General features: G+C 44.6%; 1 protein-coding gene across 2 annotated transcripts in view; it reads left to right on the plus strand.

Moving 5' to 3' along the window:
- LOC141273940 (AP-1 complex subunit mu-1) overlaps positions 1-22,425 on the plus strand; it is a 161,457-nt gene that overhangs the window by 70,891 nt on the left and 68,141 nt on the right. For both annotated transcript variants that reach the window (XM_073686262.1, XM_073686263.1), the window contains exons 5-6: positions 10,299-10,446; positions 18,084-18,210. In XM_073686262.1, coding sequence (XP_073542363.1) covers positions 10,299-10,446; positions 18,084-18,210 — 275 coding nt within the window. The remainder of the gene's footprint in view (positions 1-10,298; positions 10,447-18,083; positions 18,211-22,425) is intronic.

The raw sequence follows: 22,425 nt of genomic DNA on the forward strand, positions 1-22,425 counted from the left end.
TTTATATTGGGTGCAAATAACTTTTTGAATGCCTTGTGGGTGCTTTCATGCGTAGTTTTTTGGTTCTGGAAAATGGACCGCACGCCGGCACAGACTAGTATTAATCAGTTTGATAGTTCACACAAACATTTTTCCATGTGGACCAACACACTGTGTGGCAAAAATATCAGCAACCATTTTTTGGGTGAGACTTGTCATAGTTTTCAATAAATTCTCTCCCCCCACGGCCCTCCCCCCTAAAAAGAGAAGAAAAAAAGGATGCCATATGGATACCATCCATTAACATAGTAAACTGTACTTGGCCTTGTAGAATTGTTTAAGTGTTAAAATGGATGCCAAACAGATGCAAGATTCAGACTTCATTATTTTTCTTGGATTTTTCATACTCTCATATTGCATTTCTTGGTAGGAAGGTTGACAAAAAAAAGAATAATCTAAAAAAAAATTTTTATTCTACTTTTACAACCTTCACTGTGTAGTGTAATTAACACGTTAATTTTATTCTGCGGTTCACTGATGTTACAGTGATACCTAAGTTATATATTTCTTTCATTACTTTTACACACAAAAAAAATCATGTACATTTAAAAAAAAAAAAATAATAATTTTGTCATTCTCAGATATTTTTTTAAAGGGAGATTAACAAAAATAGCAATTGTGGTATTATTTTTCATGTTTCTATTTACGTTATTTACTATGCTACTTATTTGCTTATTTCATTTTATGATATGAGTTTTTACAGATGTTTTGACATCAAATATATGAGGTTTTCTAAAAGTATCACGGTATCATGAGAGAGGATTCGCCCACCAAGGACAGGAAACCTACAGGTTTAAAAAGGGCGGCACCCCTCTCCGCCTGTTGGTTTCCTGTCCTTGATGGGGAACCTGTAACAGGCTTACCTGTCGAAGATTGACGATTCCTGCTGGCCGTCAGGCTGGCTCTGGATCCTGGCTACGGTGCACCCAGGGGGGGATGTCACCGTAGTTGTTGGAGGAGCTGTTGAGCGGCGCCCGTCTGGAGTTTCTGCAGCTCCAGCGTCATGGCTGTGGCTTCCGGGATTTCCTCCTCCGTGGTATGGCTACCTCGCACCTCAGGACTCTGCTGAGAGTAGAGGGCTCGGTTTTGGCCTCCTTACCACTTCAGGTGACGCGCCGGTGAGCAGCGCACCTGCTATCTGACGGGGGAGGTGGGAAACGCCCAGTCTTGAGTAACAAAAAAAAAAAAAATGAAATGGGCTGCTGCATTTATAAATTAGGTCTGGCACCACAGTCCTGTCCTTTCCAGCTACTTCTGACCCATATTCCAAATGGAGACAGAGAGTGAGCAGCAACAGCAGCCGCCGCCATCACCATCTGAGCGGCAACTTGGGAAGCCCCAGGAGAATCTGCACCTTCGGGGGGAGCGGAGGTAACCGGACCTCGGAAAGGCATAGATCTGCAAGCAGGTCCAGTCACCATAGCTCCAGCAGGATAGATCACACCTCACCACCTGCGAACTTGACCCAATCCCATCCCACCTCATCACTAACCTTACCACAGTCTTCATCCCAACCTTAACCCACCTCTTCAATCTGTCACTAACAACCGGAGTCTTCCCCTCATGTTTCAAACATGCCGCAATCACACCCATCCTCAAAAAGCCCTCCCTTGACCCTTCCTCTCTGACTAGCTACCGCCCCATATCACTCCTCCCCTTTGCCTCAAAACTTCTAGAACAACATGTCCACCTTGAACTGTCCTCCCACCTCTCCTCCTGCTCCCTCTTCGACCGCCTGCAATCTGGCTTCCGACCACATCACTCGACTGAAACTGCCCTGACCAAAGTCACCAACGACCTACTAACCGCCAAATCCAAGCGACACTACTCCATCCTCCTCCTTCTGGACCTGTCATCTGCCTTTGACACAGTGGACCATTCCCTCTTACTCCAGACTCTCTCATCTCTTGGCATCACTGACTTGGCTCTATCTTGGATCTCCTCATACTTAACCGACAGGACATTCAGCGTCTCCCACTCACGCACCACCTCCTCATCTCGCCCCCTATCTGTCGGTGTCCCCCAAGGTTCAGTTCTAGGACCTCTGCTCTTCTCCATCTACACCTTTGGCCTGGGACAGCTCATAGAGTCTCACGGTTTTCAGTATCACCTCTATGCTGACGACACACAGATCTACCTCTCTGGACCCGATATCTCCTCCCTACTAACCAGAATTCCACAATGTCTGTCCGCCATCTCATCCTTCTTCTCCGACAGATTTCTAAAACTCAACATGGATAAAACAGAGTTCATCATCTTTCCACCCTCTCATTCACATCCCCCATCCGACCTATCCATCAACGTCAATGGCTGTTCACTCTCCCCATTCCCACAAGCTCGCTGCCTTGGAGTAACCCTGGACTCTGATCTCTCCTTCAAGCCACATATCCAAGCCCTTTCCACCTCCTGCCGACTCCAACTCAAAAACATCTCCCGGATCCATGCATTCCTCAGCAAAGACTCTGCAAAAACACTAGTGCATGCCCTCATCATATCCCACCTCGACTACTGCAACCTCCTGCTCCGTGGCCTCCCTTCCAACACTCTTGCGCCTCTCCAATCTATCCTAAACTCTGCTGCTCGACTAATCCACCTGTCCCCCCGCTATTCCCCGGCCTCTCCTCTCTGTCAATCCCTTCACTGGCTCCCCATTGCCCAGAGAATTCAGTTCAAAACCCTAACCATGGCATACAAAGCCATCCACAACCTGTCTCCCCCATACATCTGTGACCTAGTCTCCCGGTACTTACCTGCACGCAACCTCCGATCCTCACAAGATCTCCTTCTCTACTCCCCTCTTATCTCCTCCTCCCACAATCGTATACAAGATTTCTCCCGTGCTTTCCCCCTACTCTGGAACTCTCTACCCCAACATATCAGACTCTCGCCGACCGTGGAAACCTTCAAAAGGAACCTGAAGACCTACCTCTTCCGACAAGCCTACAACCTGCAGTAAACACCACTGCACGACCAGCTCTACCCTCACCTACTGTATCCTCACCCATCCCTTCTAGAACGTGAGCCCTCGCGGGCAGGGTCCTCGCTCCTCCTGTACCAGTCGCTGACTCGTTTTGTTAAGATTATGTAAATGCTTTTGTTATGTATATCCCTATCACATGTAAAGCGCCATGGAATAAATGGCGCTATAATAATAAATAATAATAATAATAGATGAATCTGCAGCCTCCAGGGACGATCTTCCAGCTGAGAAAGATCCTTTCTCCAAACCGGTACCAGCCATTTGAGTCTTATGGGTAAGGGATCTTCAAGAAAGTTCACTTAGACAAGAAGGGACACCCTATTATTATCTCTTACTAGGGGAAGAAGTGCGTCACCAAAACTAGGCACAAGGAATGTACATTGTGTAAAGCCCTGTTAGCGGACTCATGCCCAAAAAGGCTGTGTCAGTCCTGTATCAACCAGACTCTGGCAGATGAGACCCCTAGTTTTTCATCAGAACTAAAATCCTTAGTCAAATCCGAGATCAGCAAGGCGCGCTCTAAAAAAAGGAAAGAGGAAGGAAGTTGCTGATTTGGAGAGTTCCCCGGTTTCGGACGTCTGACGTCTCTTCTTCCTCATCCTCAGATAGGGTGACATTGTTTCCCATTAAATGAAATTGATGTTTAAAGCAGTGCGTATGACTATGGGTATTATGGACACTAGTCCATAGAAATCTTTCCAGGATTTCATGTTCAGGGGCCTAGAGCAAAGAAAAAGAAAATGTTTTCCGGTTCATGATAGGGTTCAGGGCCTGATACGAAGAGAGTGGGAAAGAGTGGACAGAAAGGGCTCTCTCCCTCCTTCCTTTAAAAGGAAATACCCCTTTGAGGACTCAGCCTCATCCTTTTGGGAGAAAGCCCCAAGACTTGATGTGGCAATAACAAAAGCATCTAGGAAGTCATCCCTTCCCTTTCATGATATGGGAGTCCTCAAGGACCCTTTGGACAGAAAAGCCGTTACCTTTCTTAAGGGGACCTGGGAGACAACTGCTGTGTCGCCCCCCCGCCTGCTCGGTGTCGCCCCCCCGCCTGCTCTGTGTCGCCCCCCCCCGCCTGCTCTGTGTCGCCCCCCCCGCCTGCTCTGTGTCGCCCCCCCGCCTGCTCTGTGTCGCCCCCCCGCCTGCTCTGTGTCGCCCCCCCGCCTGCTCTGTGTCGCCCCCCCGCCTGCTCTGTGTCGCCCCCCCGCCTGCTCTGTGTCGCCCCCCCGCCTGCTCTGTGTCGCCCCCCCGCCTGCTCTGTCGCCCCCCCGCCTGCTCTGTCGCCCCCCCGCCTGCTCTGTCGCCCCCCCGCCTGCTCTGTCGCCCCCCCGCCTGCTCTGTCGCCCCCCCCGCCTGCTGTCGCCCCCCCGCCTGCTCTGTGTGGCCCCCCCCCGCCTGCTCTGTGTGGCCCCCCCCCGCCTGCTCTGTGTGGCCCCCCCCGCCTGCTCTGTTGCCCCCCCCGCCTGCTCTGTGTCGCCCCCCCGCCTGCTCTGTGTCGCCCCCCCCCGCCTGCTCTGTGTCGCCCCCCCGCCTGCTCTGTCGCCCCCCCCGCCTGCTCTGTGTCGCCCCCCCCGCCTGCTCTGTGTCGCCCCCCTCGCCTGCTCTGTGTCGCCCCCCCCGCCTGCTCTGTGTCGCCCCCCCCTGCCTGCTCTGTGTCGCCCCCCCCTGCCTGCTCTGTGTCGCCCCCCCCGCCTGCTCTGTGTCGCCCCCCCCGCCTGCTGTCGCCCCCCCCGCCTGCTCTGTGTGCCCCCCCCGCCTGCTCTGTCGCCCCCCCGCCTGCTCTGTGTCGCCCCCCCGCCTGCTCTGTGTCGCCCCCCCGCCTGCTCTGTGTCGCCCCCCCCCGCCTGCTCTGTGTCGCCCCCCCCGCCTGCTCTGTGTCGCCCCCCCCGCCTGCTCTGTGTCGCCCCCCCCCCGCCTGCTCTGTGTCGCCCCCCCCCCGCCTGCTCTGTGTCGCCCCCCCCCCGCCTGCTCTGTGTCGCCCCCCCGCCTGCTCTGTCGCCCCCCCGCCTGCTCTGTGTCGCCCCCCCCGCCTGCTCTGTCGCCCCCCCGCCTGCTCTGTGTCGCCCCCCCCGCCTGCTCTGTGTCGCCCCCCCCCGCCTGCTCTGTGTCGCCCCCCCCGCCTGCTCTGTGTCGCCCCCCCCCCGCCTGCTCTGTCGCCCCCCCCCGCCAGCTCTGTGTCGCCCCCCCCCCGCCTGCTCTGTCGCCCCCCCGCCTGCTCTGTCGCCCCCCCCGCCTGCTCTGTCGCCCCCCCCCGCCTGCTCTGTGTCGCCCCCCCCGCCTGCTCTGTGTCGCGCCCCCCCCCCCCCGCCTGCTCTCTGATATGCCTGCTTACTCTGCTGCCCACCCGCTCTCTGTATGAGTTGTTTGTTCTAAACTAAAACCTTAGTATTCAGGTTTAATTGCCGTGTTGGCACTTTGCAATAAATAAGTGGGTTTTGGGTTGCAGTTTGGGCACTCGGTCTCTAAAAGGTTCGCCATCACTGCCCTAGTCTATTCATGTGGACCTGTGGATGCTCATTTCACAAAAGAATATTTGTCTGTGAAAGACTGCAAAAAGAACAAGACAAGTGGGAGGATCGCAGGCCCAAAGATTAAGGGCTTCTGTTCGGTTCTTCTTCCCAGGGACCCCGGAAGCCGAGTCAATGACTCTTAGGCCAGGTAGTGGGGAGGCTGTTGGGCTTCTTACCTGCCTGGACAAATATTTCAGCCAGTAACTGGATCCTTGATCTGATGGGTTCGGGTCTGAGGTTTGAATTCCAGGCGATCCATCTTGACCCCGGTCTGTTCCTCTGAGAAAGAACAACTAGCCCTATAAAAAGAGGTGATGGATTTAGTGCAGAAGGCAGTCCCGGTGGAGGTCCCAGCGGCAGAAAAAGGGTTGGGGTTCTACTCTTCCCCTCTTGCTGGTTTATAAACCAGACTGTTCCTTTAGAACTATTATTAACCTGAAAGCCCTAAATAGGTTCTTGAATGTTCGCACATTTAAAATGGAGTCCATTAGTTTGACAATAAAATTACTTTTTTCTGGGTGTGACATGGTAGTCTTGGATTTTAAGGATGCGTACTATCACTTTCCTATACTTGAAGAATATCAAAGATACCTGAGGGTGGCCATAATTATGGAGGGAGAAATAAAACATTTTCCGTTCAGGGTCCTGCCATTCGGTCTTGCCATAGCCCCTCTGGTGTTTACTAAAGTAGTGGCAGAAGTTATGGCTCATATCCGGGAACATGATATTCTAATTATTCCTTATCTGGATGATTTTTTAGTGGGAGGGAATTCGACCTACTAATGTAAAAAACACCTAAAGGCGGTGATGTCCATCCTTAAAAATCTGGGCTGGGTGCTGAATTTAGAAAAATCCAAGTTGGTACCCTCAAGGGTTCAACAATTTTTAGGGATTATGCTGGATTCAGTAGCTCAAAAATGTTACCTTCCGGAAACTAAAATACAAAGGATTAAGATCCAGGTGGAGAAAGCCATAGCCAATCTGGTCATGTCCCTTAGAGGAGCAATGACCCTGTTGGGTACCCTCACGTTACTCATGGGTTCTATGGGCACAATGCCATTCCAGGGATTTGTGTTACATAATTAAGTTTCTCTTAAAGGGCGCTTAGAAGCAATTTTCTCTTTATCATCTCGGTCAGTGAAACCCTTACAATGGTGGCAGGATGAGGCAAATCTATCCCAAGGGATTCCCTGGGCACCTAAGGTTACTAGGATAATCACCACAGACGCTAGTTCCAGGAGGTGGGGAGCCCACCTGGGGGATATGGTGATTCAGGGCACCTGGTCAGATAACGAGAAGAACCTTTCCTCCAATGCAAAGTAACTTCTGGCAGTGGATAAGGCGGTGAATTGTTTCTTAGGCTCCCTCCAAGGTCAAAACATTAAGGTTCTCTCAGATCAAGTTACAGTAGCTTATGTGAACCACCAGGGGGTACAAGGTCAAGATCACTGATGACTGACAGATCATCTCTTTCAGATTGCAGAAAGTCATCTCCTTTCCTTGACGGCCCTCCATGTAAGGGGAGCAGAAAACTCCAGAGCGGATTACCTCAGCCGCTATTCTCTGTTGCAAGGGGAATGGGAACTAAATCAGGAGATCTTTACCCAAATAGTCCGAAGATGGGGGTCTCCAGTAGTAGACTTATTTGCCACTAAGCTGAATCGTAAGACAAAAATCTTCAGTTCTCTGAATCCCAAAAGAAAATCCATTGGCGGTGGACGCTCTCCTGGTACCTTGGAACTTCAGCCTGGCATATGACTTCCCCCCTCCTCCCCCGCTGTTACTACTTCCCAGGGTCATAAGAAAAATCAGGGAAGACCAGACGAGGGTTCTTTTGATCGCACCCTTCTGGCCCAAGAGACCCTGGTTCTCGTGCTTGAGGAGCATGTCTATCTCCAACCCTTGGGTCCTTCCCGAGGTTCCGGATCTCCTCTTCCAGGGGCCGATATCCCATCCTCAAGCAGTGGGCCTCCACTTGACGGCATGGAACTTGAAGAGTCGTTGCTGAAACAAAAAGGGTTTTCCCAAAATCTAATAACTACCCTGATGCAGAGCAGAAAGCCAGTTACAACCCGGATTTATTCCCGAACCTGGAATAAATTCTTATCCTTCTCAGGGTCTAGAGTTGGCGAGGGGGCACCAATTGGGAAAATCCAAGAATTTCTGCAGAAAGGTATTGAGCTAGTTGTCCACCAGCACCCTAAAAGTTCAGGTATCTGCCCTGGGCGCCCTGTATAGCTGCGATCTAGCAAGTAACTACTGGATTTCTCGTTTTATCAAGGCAGCTTTCAGATCCAGACCTATTGTTAAAAATAGCTTGGTCCCTTGGGACCTAAATCTGGTTCTTACGGCCTTAACTAGCGTGCCTTTTGAGCCAATGGAGTCAGCAACTCTCAAAAACCTCTCCCTTAAGACAGCTTTACTGATAGCTTTAACCTTGGCCAGGAGAATTAGTGACATTCAGGCCCTGTCTATAGCCTTGCCATTTACACAGATCCTGGACAACAGAGTGATCTTTAGGCCAGATCCCGTCTATCTCCCTAAAGTGGCCACTATCTTCCACAGACTTCAGGAAGTCATCCAGCCCATCAGTGTGGAGTTGTAACTGGACACTTTTGCATCTGGGGGAGTAGGGGGGGGGGGGCAAGAGACAGTGAGTGACAAATATCTCACCTAGACAGCTTCAAGCCAAGGATTTACACCCCCACCAGCTGAGTTGCTACAGGAAGACCCCCTGTGGATCCAAGCCATGTGGTCTTCCTTTGTGTCAGACAGGTACAATTCAATATTGATATATTTTTTTAACCCCTTCATGACCGGAGCATTTTCAGTTTTTGCATTTTCTTTTTTTTTGCTCCCCTTCTTCCCAGAGCCATAACTTTTTTATTTTTCCGTCAATATGGCCGTGTGAGGGCTTATTTTTTACGGGACAAGTTGTATTTTGAACAACATCACCCGATTTACCATATGGTGTACTAGAAAATGGGAAAAAAATTCCAAGTGCCGTGAAATTGCAAAAAAAAAAATGCAATTCCACAGGGTTGTTTTTTTTTTGTTTTTTTTTACCATGTTCACTGAATGCTAAAACTGACCTGCCATTATTATTCTTCAGGTCATTACGAGTTTGTAGACACCAAACATGTATAGGTTCTTTTTTATTTAAGTGGTGAAAAAAAAATCCAAAACTTGCTATAAAAAAAACAACAACAAAATAACAAAAAAAAAAACCCGCCATTTTCCAAGACCCTTAGCATCTCCATTTTGTCGGGATCTGGGGCCGGGTGAGGGCTTATTTTTTGTGCGCTGAGCTGATGTTTTTATTGATTCCATTTTGGGGTAGATCCGATGTTTTGATCGCCCGTTATTTCATTTTATTGCAATGTTGCGGTGACCAAAAAAACGTAATTTTGGCATTTAGAATTTTTTCTCGTTATGCCGTTTACCAATCGGATTAATTATTTTTTTATATTGATAGATCGGGCGATTCTGAATACGGCGATACCAAATTTGTGTGGGTGTGATTTTTTTATTGTTTTATTTTGAATGGGGCGAAAGGGGGGTGATTTAAACTTTTTATATATTTTTTAAAACACTTTTTTTTACACTTTTTGCACGCTTCAATAGTTTCCATGGGAGACTAGAAGCAGCAGCTGTCTGATCGCCTCTGTTACACACAGGCGATGAGCAGATCGTCTGTGTGTAGCAGATTTGCTCACTTGCTATGAGCGCCGACCACTGGGTGGCGCTCATAGCAACCTGGCAGTGGCAACCACAGGGGTCTTCTGCAGACCCTGGGTTGTTATGCCAACCCATCGGTGACCTGCGATCATGTGACGGGGTTGCTGATGGGCGGGACAAGTGACACAAATCCAGTTTGCGCGAGTTAAATGCCGCTGTCATAGATTTACAGCGGCTTTTAACTAGTTAACAGCCACGGGTGGATCGCAATTCCACCCGCGGCTGTTGCTGGCACATGTCAGCTGTATAGATCATCTATCATGTGCCCGGTAAAGTGCGGGCTCAGCGCCGGAGTCCGCGCTGAACATGGGGTTATGACGTGGGGCGTACTACTACGTTCCATGTCATAAAGAGGTTAAAGATATTAGAGATCATTATGTGTAACAATTATAGGGGGTGAGACTTTGAATAAAACACATTTTTATTTTTTTCTATAGAACTCCGTCACCCTAATGTACATATAGATGCACATCCCACACCTCAGACCCTCACATATTGGGAAACTGCCGTCTTGTGAGCACTGTATAATTAACAATGGATACTGTCTCCAGTGCACAAATAAGATCAAATTGATTGAAAACATTTTTGAGCTTACACCAGCAGTACTTATCAGATACAAGCGACTACACTATGCTTCGATAGTCTCTGCTCTTTAGGTTATAATATTTCATTTTCTTGAAATCTGACACTAAACAAAGCTCCACTGACTTGAATACAGTGAAATTGCTGGGGATCCAAGTGTAGCCTTTCCAGATTTAATCTCATACAGATATCTGTGGCTTTCAGAAGATCCATATTAAGTGGATTTCACCTTTTTGAAAGTTTTTACAACAGTGTTTTTTCTACAGTGTAAATATTATATTGTCTGTGAACTATTTGTCTTGAAGAAATTAAAGCTGGTATTTGAACAATTCTCATTACTATTTGGGTTCTCTAAAGCGCAATTATTTCGTCTGCGACACAAGCTTGATGTGAGAAGGAAGTTTTTAGAACATTTGTTTAGAAATGTGTATGTATTTGTCTTATTTGTGCAGATACATCACTCAAGAAGGACACAAGCTGGAAACTGGAGCTCCTCGCCCTCCTGCCACAGTCACCAATGCTGTCTCTTGGAGATCAGAGGGAATAAAATATAGAAAAAATGAAGTGTTTCTGGATGTGATTGAGTCAGTCAACCTACTTGTAAGTGACTGCATCAGTTAATGACTAGGTCTTGAGAAATGCATTTATAAAATACCTTGTGCTTTTCCTTTAACGTTTCTTGCATGGTTTCACAGACTTCCATTTCTCTCTCTATTTCTATAAAATGGCTTCTCAGATTAATCTATACACACTTTGCTGTAGTGGTCTGAGAAATTCCACCCTACTTTCCGATAGACTTGTTCTGATGAGGTGAGGAGTGTCTCAAATCCCCAAAACCCAGGGTAAAGCAGCTTGTAACGCCCGCTCCTGAGGGATCATGCAGTATATGTTCGGTAGTGTTTGGAGCCTTTGTCATAGTCTACACAATATTTACTGGAAAAAATGGCACAGGATATCTTTTTTTTTTCCCTGGTAAAATGACAGTCACTATGACAAAGATCTTAAATGCTGCGAGAAGGTATGAAGGGTCCGTCAGGTGTGGGGGCTCTCTATCAAGTGATGGACCCAGCACTGTCATTTTAAATTGTCTATTAGTATGCACAGAAAATTGGAAGTGTTAGCACTCATGTGAACCCAGGCTTAAAGAGGTATTTTCAAGTTATTAAATTGCATTATTTAGACAGTATGGAAAGAAAGCAAGACTTGCTTTTTTAATCTTCTGTCATTCTCCTGCAATGAGAGCTTTTGTCTTGCACAGTGTACAGCTTATTTCCACTGAGCTTGACCACCAGACCCTGGCAGTAGCTACATTCCTGGAGAGAAGTTGCCATCCCAGTCACCTCTCTACAGCCCATTGATTTATATACAACAGTTAGCGGCTCATCTCCCATCCCCCTCTCTGTCACCACCTGACAAGCTGCTCTTATCAGTCCTGTGTAATCACAATCAATTGGGCCCTTCCATGCGTCCTTGGCATGGCCTATGCCTTGGTTCCCAGTTATGCCGTCTTATTTGCATATTAAAGCCCAGTACCTTTTCTTGATGGGCAGATGATTTGCTCTGTTGATAAGAGCAAATGCTATCTAAAATCAGTTTGCGTATCTCTGTTAGCGCACTGACACTGGATGAGCGTCAGCGGCATGCTCCCAAGTGTCAGTGAGGGTGCACACATAATGTGGCTATGGGTGCGCTCTGACATCTGGTTCGTGTCAGTCTTTGGCCGCCACTCGAGTGACTTCACTGGAGGGGCATTGAAGTTAGCAGAGAGCAGGTGCAAGTCCCAGTGCCCTTTCCTGCACAATGAAGCCTCTGGCTACACTTTAGGTGCATGTAGCAGCAGCTGCAGACAGGCAGAAGCCGGGTGTCAGAACGCACCTGCAGCCATATTGTGTGCGTTCCTGCACCGACCCTTGGAGCGTGCTGCTGTACTTCTCCAGTTTTGGTGTGCAAGTGCAGACAAGCAGACTGATTTTAGATAGTGTACAGTCTTACCAACGGAGCACTGTCAATCAAGACCAGGAACTGACTTTAATATGGAAATGGAAGGGTGCACCGAAGCGCCTTCATTTGTATAATAATGGATTTTAAATATTAAGTTAAGCTATATATCACTGATATGATTTTTATACTGGCTGCAATTCTTTTTATCAATGTTTATGCAGTTTAATTGGCAATTTGAGGGTGACAGACTCCTTTTTAAATTATTACTATGTTAAATAGAGGTTGCATGATTCTGTTCCATGTCTCCCCTCCATGCCTTTGATTTCTGTTAAAAACTGTTGAAACTATGAGCGTCACTGACTTTCCATCAACTAAGAATGACTACCAGCTTTGTATACATGGATAATATTCTGTTTGTCTAATGGATGTACTAAACTTAATTGGAAGCTTGCATGAGTTTGTGATTGTACAAGTGCTTCTCCCTAAATTAGAATATCAAAAAGTTAATTTATTTCAGTTCTTCAATACAAAAAGTGAAATTCATATATTATATAGAGTCATTCCAAGCAGAGTGATCAATTTCAAGTGTTTATTTCTGTTAATGTTGATGATTATGGCTTACAGCCAAAGAAAACACAAAACTCATTATCTCAGTAAATTAGAATAATTAACAAAAAACTCCTGCAAAGGCTTCCTAAGTGTTTAAAAAGGTCCCTTAGTCTGTTTCAGTAGGCTCCTCAATCATTTGGAAGACTGCTGACTTGACAGATTGTCCAGAAGGCAGTCATTGACACACTCCGCAAGGAGGGTAAGCCACAAAAGGTCATTGCTAAAGAAGCTGGCTGTTCACCGAGTGCTGTATCCAAGCATATTAATGGAAAGTTGACTGGAAGGAAAAAGTGTGGTAGAAAAAGGTGTACAAGCAAAAGGGATAACTGCAGCCTTGAAAGGATTACGAAAAGGTCATTCAAATATTTGGGGGAGATTCACAAGGAGTGGACTGCTGCTGGAGTCACTGCTTCAAGAGCCACCACACACAGATGTATCCAGGACATGGACTACAAGTGTCGCATTCCTTGTGTCAAGCCACTCATGACCAATAGACAATGCCAAAAGAGTCTTACCTGGGCCAAGGAGAAAAAGACCTGGACTGTTGCTCAGTGGTCCAAGATGTGTTTTCAGATGAAAGTAAATTTTGCATTTCATTTGGAAATCAAGGTCCCAGAGTCTGGAGGAAGAGTGGAGAGGCACACAATCCAAGCTGCTTGAGGTCTAGTGTGAAGTTTCCACAATCCGTGATGGTTTGGGGAGCCATGTCCTCTGCTGGTGCAGATCCACTGTGTTTTATCAAGACCAAAGTCAGCGCAGCCGTCTACCAGGAAATTTTAGAGCACTTCATGCTTCCCTCTGCCAACAAGCTTCTTGGAGATGGACATTTCATTCTCCAGCAGGACTTGGCACCTGTCCACACTGCCAAAAGTACCAATACCTGGCTTAAAAACAACAGTATCACTGTGCTTGATTGGCCAGCAAACTCGCCTGACCTTAACCCCATAGAGAATCTATGGGGTATTGTCAAGAGGAAGATGAGACACCAGACCCAACAATGCAGACAATCTGAAGGCTGCTATCAAAGTAACCTGGGCTTCCATAACACCTCAGCAGTGCCACAGCCTGATCGCCTCCATGCCACGCCGCATTGATGCATTAATTGATGCAAAAGGAGCCCCGACCAAGTATTGAGTGCATTTATTGAACATACATTTTAGTAGGCCAACATTTCGGATTTTAAAAACCTTTTTCAAGCTGTTATAAAGTATTCTAATTTACTGAGATAATGACTTTTGTGTTTTCATTGGCTGTAAGCCATAATAATCAATATTAACAGAAATAACACTTGAAATAGATTCAATTTTTGTATTGAACTGCAATAAATTAACTTTTTGATGATATTCTAATTTAGTGAGAAGCACTTGTATGCGAGGTAATGGTATAGGAATGTGCAGACTGGTGGGAGCTTATGTACAGTGGTGTGAAAAAGTGTTTGCCCCCTTCCTGATTTCTTATTCTTTTGCATGTTTGTCACACTTAAATGTTTCAGATCACAAAACAAATTTAAATATTGGACAAAGATAACACAATTAACCCCTTTCTGGCCTGGGGCGTATTAGTATGCCCCAGGCCATCATCCCCGGTTCAGTGAGGGCTCCGGCGGTGAGCCCGCACTGAACCGAGCACATGTCAGCTGATTCTTACAGCTGACATGTGCCCGCAACAGCCGCGGGTGGAATCGCGATCCACCCGCGGCTGTTAACCAGTTAAATGGCGCTGTCAATCTCTGACAGCGGCACTTAACAGCGCCGCGCCGGAAGCTCAGGGTCTTTGATGGGCGGGCATGACAACCCTGGGTCTGAAGCAGACCCCAGTGGTTGTCATGTACTGATCGCTATGAGCGCCACCTAGTGGTCGGTGCTCATAGCACAGGAGCATTTCTGATACATAGAGGTGATCTGTTCATCACCTCTATGTAGCAGAGGCGATCAGACAGTTGCTGCTTCTAGTCTCCTATGGAGACTATAGAAGCAAGCAAAAAGTGTAAAAAGAAAAAAATGCTTTTAAAAATATAAAAAAAATATAAAAGTTTAAATCACCCCCTTTTGCCCCATTCAAAATAAAAAAAATAAACAATAAACCCCCACATACACATATTTAGTATCGCCGTGTTCAGAATGGCCCGATCTATCAATATAAAAAAATAATTAATCCGATCGGTAAACGGCGTAACGAGAAAAAAATTCCAAACGCCAGAATTACGTTTTTTGGTCGACGCATCATTGCAATAAAATGCAATAACGGGCGATCAAAACATCGGATCCACCCCAAAATAGTATCAATAAAAACGTCAGCCCAACATGCAAAAAATAAGCCCTCACTCGGCCCCAGATCTCGGGTCTCGGAAAATGGCACCATTTTTTTTTTTAGCAAACTCTGGATTTTTTTTTCACCACTTAAATAAAAAAGAACCTATACATGTTTGATTTCTACGAACTCATAATGACCTGGAGAATAATAATGGCAGGTCAGTTTTAGCATCCAGTGAACACGGAAAGACAAAAAAAAAAAAAACTGGAATTTCATTTTTTTGCAATTTCACGGCACTTGGAATTTTTTTTCCATTTTCCAGTACACGATATGGTAAAACTAGTAACGGCGTTTAAAAGTACAACTCGTCTCGCAAAAAATAAGCCCTCACATGGCCATATTTCCCAAAAAATAAAAACACTATGGCTCTGGAAGCAAGGGGAGCAAAAAACGAAAATGCAAAAACGGAAAATGGTGCGGTCATGAAGGGGTTAAACACAAAATGGAGTTTTTAAATTAAGGCCTTTATTATTAAGGCAAAAAGAAATCCAAACCTACAGGGCACTGTGTGAAAATGTGATTCTCCCCCATTAAAACATAAATTAACTGTGGTTTATCACATCTTTGGGAAGTGGAGTTAAATTTCCCTAGCCACACAATCCTGATTACTGCCACACAAGAACTGCAAAAATGGAGTAGCCATCAATCACCAGGAGGTATAAAATAGTAATGGAATTTTATTTGAAGAAATAAATAAAAAAAAAAACATATGTAATCACAAATAAAACATGATTGAGGTCTATATAGAAAGAGGAAACATGGAAAACATGTAGGAGAGAACACGGTAATGTATAAGACATGGCGGCAATGTTCATAAAGTACCATAAAGGAGTACCCAATATAATTAAGCAACATTTCCAAAGAAACCCCTTGCCATAATAAGGTCCATACAAGGTGCAATACATAAAGGACTATTGCTCATCCATAATGGTCCAAAGCCGCACAAGGTCCTCTTACTACAGCCCCTGGGGCTTTGGACCATTATGGATGAGCAATAGTCCTTTATGTATTGCACCTTGTATGGACCTTATTCTGGCAAGGGGTTTCTTTGGATCGGTTGCTTAATTGTATTGGGTACTCCTCACTTGAACACCCTCGATGCCCTGTGCATACCCGAGCACCTGATGCAAACTCAAGTAGCGAACACTTGCGCTCAACACGAGTCATCATATCGTCGCTTTTTTTTTACTTTTGGAAAAAAAAAACAGTCCTAGCCCAGCTCTAACTCTAAGCCTACCCCTAACACAACCCTTACCCCAACCCTAATCCTACCACAACCCTAACCCCTACAAGAAAGAATGAAAAAAAATTGTTTTTGTTTTATTTGACTGAGATGACAAAGGGGGATTTGATTAATTATTAGCTTTTGATCACAGTGATTTAAAGGAACCCATAGAAAAAAATTATCTGCTGTTGCCGGATACCGGCCGGCAGATCTTGGCGGGCGCGCTGTGCATGCGCCCACTATTTTTTATTTTTTGCAGGAAGATGACGCAGAGGGCCGGGGAACAGATCAGGGGGGCCCGGGGACGGCGGATGTACCGGGGGACATTAGTTCTCTCTCCTCTGACACATATATCATGTCAGAGGAGAGAGAAATCATTGTGACAGCGGCACACTTTGTTTTACTTGATCACCGTTATCCATTGAATATGCTGTGGGGGGCACTGCAGCCTTATTCCCGATCGCCGTGATGAGTGAATAAGGCCCCTTAACGGCCGCCATTTTAATGTGTATCGGCGATCATTAAGGTGGAATTGTTGGTGAGTGTGACTATTATATTTTTGTGACGTAATTGAAAGCCTTCATGAATATATAAGCCATAGAGGGATGCGGCTGCATGTTTGGCAGTATAGAGGGAGCTAAACGGCATCCAGCAAATATTATTCATGGATCCTATTAATTTTATGGGTACCTATGCACAAAACTTCAAGCCCATCATGCATTTGTACCTCTCCATGCCCTATGTCCATTTAGACTAAAGATAATTTTTAAAGCAGATCTTTCACCAGTTTTCATAAATCTGCAAACATTGTTACATAGATATCTTGGCATGATGAGACTGGAGTATTTACTTTGAAATTAACGTCTGACTATATAATTCTGTTATTAAAATGAGCATTTCATGAGATCAAGGGTATTCAGTCTTCAGCCAGCCAGCCCGATTGGCAGCTGCAGCTTGTACTGAGCAGTATGAGATTTCAGTAGCAGGGAGGAGGGATACTGAGGAACTATCAATAAAGCTAGGTGGGCATTATACAGCTGTTCTGACAGATTTAGAAAGTAAGCATACCTGCCTAATTGGCTTTAAGAGATCTGTAGAATAATGCAAGCATTTCATATTGTGACATTTGATGAAAGATCTGCTATAGGCCAAGTTCACACTATCAGTATTTGGTCAGTATTTTACATCAGTATGTGTAAGCCAAAACTTGCAGTGGGCGATAAATCCAGAAGTGGTGACGTGTTTCTATTATACTTTTCCTCTGGTTGTTCCACTCCTGTTATTGGCTTTCAAATACTGAGGTCAAATACTGAATGTGTGAACGTGGCCTAAGAGTTATGCTATGCATGTAAAGTTGTTCTTTTGCATTACTTCTCTTGTACTAGTCCTTAGTTACACTGCATATGGGCAGCCCCTTTTTATAGTGCATTGAAGCCATGCCAGCAATGTTGGTCCAGTGTTCTAAGCAACATAAGTGTTAGCTCTGTACAGCCACATATTTGTGATGTGACGTGGATTTTTACTCTAGTTCATAGATAATGTGGATTACTGGGAGATAGCAATTCTGTAAAATATTAATTGACTATTTAAAATGTAACATGCATACATGCACAGATCTGGAACAGTGACAGACTTGGTACTTACGTTGCCCACAGCCGGCAGTAATGTGCACTCACTGCATGCTGTGGGCCCATGTCTGTAATGTGACAATATGAGTGCCACATTACAGAACCAGACGTGGGCGCACAGCATGCAGTGAGTGCCACGTTATGGATCCATTCTAGTACTTGATCTGTATTGGGGACAACGTAAGTACTAGATTGTATCTCTATAATGTGGCACTAATGTTGTCACATTATGAGCATGGGCTCACAGCTGGCAGTGAGTGCCACATTACAGATCGTACTTACTGCCTGCTGTGCTCGCACATCCGTAATGTCACAACATGAGTGCCACATTGCAGATCCAATCTACATGGATTTTTAAAACCGAGTGCATGCAAGATGCTGAAGTGTTATTGAAGTGGACTATAAGCATGTACCGTATATTCTTTTTTTATTTTGACAAACGGCATTTCTTGTTTTGTGTTTGTTTTCATTTCTTCTTCAGACAGTGCTTATGAGAGATCTAAAATGTTCTTTTATCTTAGGTGAGTGCCAATGGAAATGTCCTGCGGAGTGAGATAGTTGGGTCCATAAAAATGAGAGTTTTTCTATCCGGAATGCCTGAACTGCGCCTTGGGTTGAATGACAAAGTTCTCTTTGAAAATACAGGACGTAAGAAAACTATTTACTTGTGCATTTTACAGCTTTTATAAAAATGTAAATTGTATACCCATCTACCCAGTATCTAAACTAATTTATTTTAAGAATGGGAGAAAATTAGCAACACAGTAATTCAAGCTTCTGCAATGGGCTTACTCCTTTAACCCTTTGGCCTCGATTCATCATTGCGTTTGCACCTGTTTTTGTCTAGTTTTTGATGTTTTTTATGCGTTTTTTTTTTTTATTTGCACCCAATTCATTTCTTAATTTGCTCTCTTTTTTGAAGTCTATCTTATATGTGCTCACCTGTTTTGTGTTATGCTTTATGGGCAAAGTTTAGTGATTCCAGATGTTTTCGCCTGATTCATCAATTGTGACTTTTTAAAAAGTCATACAATTTGGCACAACTTCACCCCCATCCGTCTCCTGGAGAGTTTTTTGTTTTTTTCCTTGTTAGGCTATGTTCCTGCGATCAGGAATATCAGCGTTTTGGATGCAGCGTATTTTCGCTGCATCCAAAACGCTGCGTTCTAATTACCGCACTTGTGTTTTAGTTACATACAGATACACCATATGTAATGACATTCAGTGGTTAAAAATACACAGCGGAGACTAGCATCTCCGCTACAGAAATTCACATCCACTTTGCTTACAATGTTGGATGCAGCGAAAATACGCTGCGTTTAAAACGCTGCTATTCCTGATCGTGGGCCTTAATCAAAAAGTCACATCTCTTGCGTCATTTTGAAAAATTTGCAAAAATAGTTAACAGGGAAAAGGCCCTATGTCAAATTCATGAACGGAGTGTGCCATGATATCAGAGACTTTACTTTCTATTGTGTGAATAATCTAAAAATTTAAGTTAATTGATAAAGTTTAAGTAATTGTGTTGCAGACTTAAGGAGGACCAGGTCAAAAGTCTCCAGTTTGTGTTCTTATTTTTGAAAGTTAGTATTAAATAAAAAGGACCATATCTCTGGAATTGTCTTGTGCATTTAACAAAAAACAGCATACTCTGGTGAGCAATAGGCATAAAATAATTTTGACCTTCGCAGTCCTCTTGTAAAAGCTAGCTCGTAAAGTGATGCTTCTAAACTAGGCACTTAGCATGCAATGCGAAAAATAGGTGGACAGGTTCATCCAATAATAAAAAATCTTCAAGCTTTATTCCAAATACATATCTTTAAAAATCCATACAAGAATGATGTAGTACAGGAACCGCTCTGACGCGTTTCTACTGGGCCCTTAGTCATAGAGCATGAATACTGAGGTGTCACAACCACATTAAAAAACACCAAAACCACATTTTGTCATGTGCTAACTAATTAACCCCTTTAAAGTCCATGACGTATTAATACACGTCTGTGCCCTGGGCTTTAAGAGCCTGACCTGTATTAGTACGTCATGGTGATCGCGCGCGCACACAGGCTGTGCGGGCGCGATCGCCGCTGTGTGTCAGCTGACTGTCACAGCTGACACCCGGTACTATGTGCAGGGAGTGGTCCCGCACCGCTCCCAGCACATTAACCCCCGCAATGCTGCGATCGAAGTCGATCGCAGGATTGCGGTGGCTAAGGGAAGGTGATCGGTATACTCACCTCCTCTTCCGGTCTCCAGCGCTGTCTGCCGCGGCTTCCCGGATGTTGCCATGACGACCCGATGTCGTCATGGTCACCAGACAGTGCATGACCAAACTATCTTCTCACGGTGCAGCGCTGACAGCCTGCTCCATCCCTATGCTATGCAGGCGATCAGAAAAAAAAAGTGAAAGTCCCAGAGTGGGACAAAGTAAACAAATAAAAAAAACTGTCAGAAAGTGAAAAAAAATAAAAAAAAATTGTAAAAATATAAAAAAAAATAAAAAAAATAATCCACCAAAAATAAAAATATAATGTACCCATCAATAAATATTATTATGAAAAAAAACGAAACAAACAATAGTACACATATTTGGTATCGCCGCGTCTGTAACAACCTGACCTATAAAACTGTCCCACTAGTTAACCCCTTCAGTGAACACTGTAAAAAATAAAAAACGAAGCAAAAAACAATGCTTTATCATTATACCGCCAAACAAAAAATGGAATAACACGCAATCAAAAAGAGGAATATAAATAAAAATGATACCGCTGAAAACGTCATCTTGTCCCGCAAAAAACAAGCCGCCATAGAGCTCAATCAGCCGAAAAATAAAAAAGTTATCGCTCTCAGAATAAAGCGATGCAAAAAAATAATTTTTTCTATAAAATAGCTTTTATTGTGTAAAAGCGCCAAAACATAGAAAAATGATATAAATGTGGTACCGCTGTAAACATACTGACCCGAAGAATAAAGCTGCCTTATCAATTTTACCACACGCGGAGCAGAATAAAAAAATTAAAAAAACAATTCCTGAATTGTTGGTTTTTGTTTATTCTGCCTCCCAAAAGCTGGAATAGAAAGCGATCAAAAAATGTCACAAGCCTGAAAATGGCACCAATAAAAACGTCAACTCATCCCGCAAAAAAACGCAAAAAACCCGTCACATGACTCTGTCAAAATATGGAAAAATTATAGCTCTCAAAATATGGCGATGCAAAAACTAGATTTTACAAAATATATGTCTTTTAGTGTGTGACAGCTGTCAATCATAAATACCCCATATGATTCTGGTATCTCTGTAGTCGCACCGACTCGAAGAATAAAGTCGTCTAATCACTTATACCGCACTAGGAACTAGGGCTGGGGTTGGGGTTATGGTTGTTTTTTTTTTTTCAAAGGTAAAAAAAAAAAAAGATGACGATATGGCAACTAGTGTTGAGCGCAAGTGCTCGCTACTTGAGTTTGCAACGGGTGCTTGGGTATGAATTGAGTATCGTGGGTGCTCGAGTGACATGCTTGAGTCTCCGCCTCATATGCTTCGTAGCCAAAAAACCTTGCGGGGATTGCCTACCATGCACGAGCGATCCCCCGCATGTTTTTTTTTGGGTGTCTAGTAACCGTGAAACATGCGGGCGGGGACTCGAGCATGTCACCCGAGCACACGCAATACATGGTGCATACCTGAGTACCCGATGCAAACTCAAGTAGTGAGCACTTGCGCTCAAGACTAATGACAACTTATTCAATATGATGACCTAATGTTATCAAATTCTGTGTCGTACCTCTGGGTTCAAAATGTTAACTATACCCCTTGATAAAATCCTTGAGGGGTGTAGTTTCCAAAATGGCGTCACTTGTGGGGGGTTTCCACTATTTAGGCATATCAGGGGCTCTCCAAACGCGACATGGCGTCCGCTCTCAATTCCAGCCGATTTTGCGTTCAAAAAGTCACACAGTGCTCCTTCCCTTCTGAACTCTTCCGTGCGCCCAAACACTGTATTTTCCCCACATATGGGGTATTGGCGTACTCAGGAGAAATTGCACAAAAGTTTTTGGGGTCCATTTTCTCCTCTTACCCTTGTGAAAATAAAAAAAATTGGGGCTAAAACATCATTTTTGTGGAAAAAGTTAGATTTTTTTATTTTCACGGCTCCATGTTATAAACTTCTGTAAAGGACTTGGGGGTTCAAGGTGCTCACCACACATCTAGATAAGTTCCCTGAGGGGCCTAGTTTCCAAAATGGTGTCACTTGTGGGGGGTTTCCACTGTTTAGGCACATCAGGGGCTCCCCAAATGCAACATGGCATCCGCTAATTATTCAAGCATATTTTACATTCAAAAAGTCAAATGGCGCTCCTTCCCTTCCGAACCCTGCCGTGCCCCCAAACAGTGGTTTTTCCCCACATATGGGGTATCTGTATGCCCAGGGTAAATTTTACAACAAATTTTGGGGTCCATTTTTTCCTGTTACCCCTGCGAAAATAAAACAAATTGGGTCTAAAGTAACATTTTTGTGAAAAAAGTTAAATGTTAATTTTTTTCTTCCACATTCAAAAAATTCCTGTGAAGCACCTGAAGGGTTAATAAAGTTCTTGAATGTGGTTTTGAGCACCTTGAGGGGTGCAGTTTTTAGAATGGTGTCACTTTTGGGTATTTTCTGTCATAAAGACCCCTCAAAGTGGCTTCAAATATGATGTGGTCCCTAAAAAATGTTTTTGTAAATTTTGTTGGAAAAATGAGAAATCGCTGGTCAACTTTTAACCCTTATAGCTCCCTAATAATAATAATAAAAAAAAAATTTTTGTTCCAAAATTCTGCTGATGTAAAGTAGACATGTGGGAAATGTTATTTATTACTATTTTGTG

The sequence above is a fragment of the Phyllobates terribilis genome, unplaced genomic scaffold, assembly GCF_046119375.1.
Source record: "Phyllobates terribilis strain yellow unplaced genomic scaffold, ASM4611937v1 Scaffold_1__5_contigs__length_1240528914, whole genome shotgun sequence".
Classification (NCBI taxonomy): Eukaryota; Metazoa; Chordata; class Amphibia; order Anura; family Dendrobatidae; genus Phyllobates; species Phyllobates terribilis.